Source organism: Quercus robur, chromosome 12 (assembly GCF_932294415.1).
Source record: "Quercus robur chromosome 12, dhQueRobu3.1, whole genome shotgun sequence".
Classification (NCBI taxonomy): domain Eukaryota; kingdom Viridiplantae; phylum Streptophyta; class Magnoliopsida; order Fagales; family Fagaceae; genus Quercus; species Quercus robur.
The window spans coordinates 43,564,260-43,569,710 of NC_065545.1; the positions used below are offsets into that span (position 1 = coordinate 43,564,260).

Consider the following 5,451-nt stretch of genomic DNA (forward strand, 5'->3'; position numbering starts at 1 on the left):
TCCGTAAGGTCCTTCCCATGTGGGACCTAGCTTTCCTTGGGTAGGGTCTTTAGTTGCTGTGGTGAATTTGCGCAGGACGAGGTCACTTATGTCTAGTTGTCTGAGTTTAACCTTCTTATTGTAGTATTCGGCCATCTTCAGCTGGTACTTCGTCATTTTGCTGGAAGCTTTGTCTCTTACTTCGTCCAAATAGTCCAGGTTGAGTCGCAGTTCATCGTCATTGCACTCTTCGTTGAATGTCTCTTGCCTGATGCTCGTTACTCCTACTTTAACCGAGATTACTGCTTCAGTGCCATAGGTAAGCCTGAAGGGGGTTTCTCCTGTTGGGGTTCTCGTCGTGGTTCTGAAAGCCCACAAGACATTTGGTAATTCTTCTAGCCAAGCACCCTTCGCATCGTCTAGCTTTGCTTTGATAATCTTGAGCAGAGTCCGATTCGTTACTTCCGTCTGTCTGTTTGCTCGGGGATGCCCTAGGGACGAGAACTAGTTCTTGATTCCAAGGTTTGAACAGAAGTCTCTGAAGCCTTGGTTATCGAACTGCCTCCCATTATTTGATATAACCGTCAAGGGAATCCCGAACCTGCAGATTATATTCTTCCACAAAAAGCTGCGAATTCTTGTCTTGGTGATTGTTGTTAGAGCCTTTACCTCAACCCACTTTATGCAGTAATCAATAGTAACTAATAGGAATTTTACTTGACCTTTACCTTGGGGTAGTGGACTGACGATGTCGATTCCCCATTATGCGAATGGCCACGGGGAGGCTATCGTCGTCAGTCTCTCTGCTGGAAGCCATTGTACATTCTCGTATCGCTGGCACTTGTCGCACTTCGTGACGATTTCAACAGCGTCCACCTGCATAGTAGGCTAGAAATAACCTATTCGTATTACCTTGTTTATCAGGGATCTGAGGCCGGCGTGGTCGCCGCAAACTCCTCCATGGATTTCTTCCAGTATGTATCTTGCTTCTTCTTTGACGACACACTTCAAGTAAGGCATGGAGAAGCCTCTCTTATATAAGGCATCGTTAAGGATCGTAAATTTGGCCGCCCTCTTCCTGATCTTTTTAGCTTCTTTTGTATTCTGAGGGAGGTGCCCGTCCTGGAGGAAAGATATTATTGGTGTCATCCAGCTGTTTGCGCTCTGGATTATGAATGTTGGGACTTCTTCAATGCTGGGGTGCTTCTTGACTTCCATCGCCAAGTCCATGCTAATCTCCCCTTCTTCTGACGATGCTAGCTTCGAGACTTCATCTGCCGCCATATTCTGACTTCTTGGGATCTGTACGAATTCCACCGTATCGAACTCCTGAGTCAGATGTTTCGTCAGCCTGAGGTATTTCTGCATTCTCTCTTCCTTTGCTTCGTACTCCCCCCTGATCTGCCCGATCACTAGCTTTGAATTATTTTGGACTAATAGGTCCTTAGCTCCAAGCGCCTTTCCGAGCCTTAATCCCGTCAGTATCCCTTCGTATTCAGCTTTGTTGTTGGTAGCCAGAAATTTCAGTTGAACTCCATACTTGAGTATCTTTCCGTTGAGGGTGGTTATGACGACTCCTACTCCCCCCCTCCTTTGGGCTGACGAACCATCAGTCTGTATCGTCCAATGCTCGACTTCGTCGGTGAGGCTATCCTCGTTCGAAAAAATGAACTTTGCGATGAAGTCTGCCAAAGCTTGCGCCTTGATGGCTGTTCTGGGATGGTACTAAATGTCAAATTGACTAAGTTCAATTGCCCACTGGACTATTCTTCCGGCTGCCTCTAGTTTGTTCATGGATTTCTTGATTGGTTGGTCCGTCATCACAAGGATGGGATTCGCCTGAAAGTATTGCCTTAGCTTGTGTGAGGCTACTGTTAACGCAAACGCGATCTTTAAAATTCGTGGATACCTGGACTCAGCCCCTTGGAAAGCTTGGCTGACATAGTAAACTGGGAGCTGTTTCTTGCCTTCTTCTCTAATCAAGGCTGCACTCACTACTGGAGCTGACACTGCCAGGTACAAATATAGGTCTTCCCCTTCTTTGGACGGGCTTAAGAGGGGTGGAATACTTAGGTAACGTTTGAGTTCTTGGAACGCTGCTTCACATTCTTCGGTCCAGGCGAAAGCCTGTTTCAAGGTATTGAAAAAGGGTACGCACTTGTCCGTAGCTCTAGAGACGAACTTGTTTAAAGCTGCAATCCTTCCTGTGAGCTTTTGGACTTCCTTGACGGTTCTGGGCGATGCTATGTTGATTATGGCTTGGACTTTCTCCGGATTTGCTTCTATTCCTTTTTGGGACACCATGAATCCCAAGAATTTCCTTGAAACTACACCAAAAACACACTTACTAGAATTCAACCTCATTTGGTATTTTTTAAGGGTGGCAAACGTCTCTTTTAGGTCGTCCAGATGTGTGAGCTCTTCCTTACTCTTGATGAGCATATCATTCACGTATACTTCCATGTTCCTGCCAATCTGTTGAATGAATATTTTGTTCACCAGCCTCTGATACGAAGCTCTGGCATTCTTTAATCCAAAAGGCATTACCTTGTAACAGTAAAGTCCTTGACTTGTGATGACAGCAGTCTTCTCCTAATCTTCTTTAGCCATCCTTATCTGGTTATATCCCGAGAAGGCTTCCATGAACGTCAGTAACTTGTGTCCGGCTGTAGAATCCACTAGCTGGTTTATTCTCGGTAGGGGGAAACTGTCCTTCGGGTATGCCTTGTTCAAGTCTATGAAGTCTAAGCACATCCTCCATTTTCCATTTGCTTTCTTCACTAGGACGACGTTTGCGAGACATTCAAGATAGTGCACTTCCTGGATGAAACCTGCTGTCAACAACTTGGTAACTTCATCGGCGATTGCTTGGTCTCGTTTTGGGGTGAAGATTCTTCGTCTTTGCTAGACGGGTTTCCTTTCCAGGTTCACATTCAACTTATGCTGGATGACTTCTGGAGCTATGCCTGACATGTCCTTATGGCTCCATGCAAAGACATCTAGATTTTCTTTGAGGAATTGGATGAGTCTTGTTCTTATCTCAGGGCTTAGCGTCGTCCCTATCTTCGTCGTCTTGTTCGCTTCTCCTTCAGCCAGTTCCACTGTTTCCAGGCTTCCATTTTGCCTTCTTCCTTCTCTTCAATCATCCATGTGTAGTTCTCCTTTGCAGCTAGGACAGCTTGATAACACTCTCTGGCCAGGACTTGATCTTCTTTTACCTCGCTGACATCGTTATCTGTTGGGAATTTCACCTTCAAACAGTAGGTGGACGTGACTGCTTTCCATTTGTTAAGCGTGGGCCTCCCAATGATGACATTGTAAGATGAGGGGCAATCTACCACTAGGAAATCTAATTGACGGGTCAACTGCACCGGGTAAGTCCCCACTGTTACTGTCAACGTCACTATGCCCCTGGGATATACCCCGTCTCCGCTGAAGCTAACGAGGGGAGAGTCAAATGGGCGCAGTCTCCGTGGATCTAGCTTCAGCTGCTGGAAATTAGGGAGGTAGATGATGTTTGCAGAGCTACCGCTGTCCACGAGGATCCTTTTGGTATCGAATCCCTCTATGTTCAGCATTATAACCAAAGGGTCATTATAGGGCTGCTTCACTCTCATGGCATCCATTTCATTGAAGGACATGTCCTGGTCTGTTCGTTGTCGCTTGAATGAAGGTATCATGTAGACACTATTCACCTGCCTCTGATACGCTTTCTTTAGGGATTTTAATGACCCTCCTAAGAAGGGCCCTCCGGTAATCATCTTTATCTCCCCGATGACATCCTGTGGAGGTTGGGATGGGCGATCGTCATTCCTGGAAGAGGACTCATGCTGGCTTTTATTTCCGTCTCCGAACTTACTATATTCCCCCTTCTTCACATATTTCTGTAATTTTCCTTTCCGTATCAGCTCTTCTATTTGCTCCTTTAGGTCCCTACATTCTTCTGTGTTGTGGCCGTGATCCTTGTGGAATCGGCAGTACTTGTTCTTATCACAAACGTTAAGGGATGAGTGTAATGGTCTTGGTCATTTGAGATAGTGCTCGTCCTTAATCTGCGTTAAAATCTTGTCAACAGGCATAACCAGAGGAGTAAATCTTACCGTCCGAGGACCTTTATAATCTTTTCTTCTGTTCTCGTCATTATTTCAACGATTTGGATGTTCCTTCTTTTGACCCCTGCGCTCGTCATCCCTTCTTCCTTTGTCTCCTGGCTTCTCTACGTCCTTTATGGCTGCTAAAGTGTCTTCGGCATTCATGTACTTCTATGCTTTTAGGAGCATTTCTGCCATCGTCTTTGGAGGATTCTTCACGAGTGAAGCCACGAGATCTCTGGATCTCAGCCTTGCTTTAAAGGTCGTCAGCTGTACTTTGTCATCAGCTTCGTCCACCTCGAGGGTCTCCCGAGTAAAATGTTTCACGTATGACCTCAAGGTTTCATTTTCCCCCTATTTAAGGGTGAGTAAGTGGTCTGATGGCCTCTTTGGAAGCTGCCCTCCTATGAAGTGACGCAAGAAAGCATTGCTCAACCGCTCGAAGTTGTCGATGGATGATGTCGACCACTTTGTGAACCATTCCCTTGCAGCTCCCTTGAGAGTGGTGGGAAAGGAATGACACAGTATCTCGTCGGGTGGTTGTTGGAGACCTAGCGTTGTCTTGAAGGTATTAATGTGATCCTGAGGGTCTCTAAGTCCGTCGAACGGCTCAAGTTGAGGTAAACGAAACTTTGAAGGTATTAATGTGAAAGGCGAATCCGTGGCCCTTACCATTCTGTCTACGGTTCGGTCCGTCTTCTCCTTAATGGCGTTCCTCAGTTCGTCCATCTCCTTCCTCATCTCTCGAAGGAGATCTGAATTCTACTCGTCCGGAGTAGTTGGTCTTTGATGAATACTCCTCTTATGGCAATCCCCTTCTCCCTCCATGTTATCCTTAGACCGGTTCTCCTCCTGTTGAGCCTGTTGGACCTGTTGAAGTCGTAGCTTCATTTCCTGATTTTGTTTGGTGAGTTCTTCAATGGTGGCTACAAGAGCTTGAACTTGTTGGGCCAAGGCTGCGGAATCTAGATTGGATTCCATCTGAGTGTTGAAGTTGATGGAAACTACGTTTTAAAATATGAATATGAAAATGTCGTTCCCCACAGACGACGCCAAACTGATGAAGCGTAAGTTCGTCAGACAGAGATGGCAGATGGAACCGATCTTCAGCCCGGGTGATAGTGTCCTCAAAGTGGTCACCGGTGTGGTACCTACCACAAAGTCTCTGATGCCAAAGTCAATATCAAAAAGTTACCGATGAAAGAATAATGCAATATCACAGAGCAAGAAATATATCTGAGAGTGTCTAAGTACCTCGTGTTGGTGATGTGAGAGCCCTATATATAGGTTGCCTTGGATTTTGACCGTTGTGGTTAATAATGGGACGTTAATGCCTTTTTTGGTAACGCCTCCTGCTTAATAAGGGGGTCTTAATGTGCTT

At 45.9% G+C, this 5,451-nt stretch overlaps 1 protein-coding gene across 1 annotated transcript; it reads right to left on the minus strand.

Annotated features, from left to right (window-relative positions):
- Window positions 1–483: 483 nt before the first annotated feature.
- LOC126708547 (uncharacterized) lies at window positions 484–2,523 on the minus strand. The gene is made up of 3 exons (XM_050408330.1): window positions 1,889–2,523; window positions 892–1,693; window positions 484–657 (listed from the first exon to the last, which is right to left on the minus strand). The coding sequence occupies exons 1-3, from the start codon at window positions 2,521–2,523 to the stop codon at window positions 484–486; spliced, it is 1,611 nt and encodes a 536-aa protein (XP_050264287.1).
- Window positions 2,524–5,451: the final 2,928 nt, after the last annotated feature.

What these genes read in the sequence shown, in the direction of transcription:
- LOC126708547 (XM_050408330.1), bottom strand. Translation starts at nt 2,523, where the DNA reads ATGCCTTTTGGATTAAAGAATGCCAGAGCTTCGTATCAGAGGCTGGTG. An exon ending in TTCCAAGGGGCTGAGTCCAG is followed by an intron (nt 1,694 to 1,888) that starts GTATCCACGAAT and finishes GTACCATCCCAG; the next exon opens with AACAGCCATCAAGGCGCAAG. An exon ending in TCAGATCCCTGATAAACAAG is followed by an intron (nt 658 to 891) that starts GTAATACGAATA and finishes TACTGCATAAAG; the next exon opens with TGGGTTGAGGTAAAGGCTCT.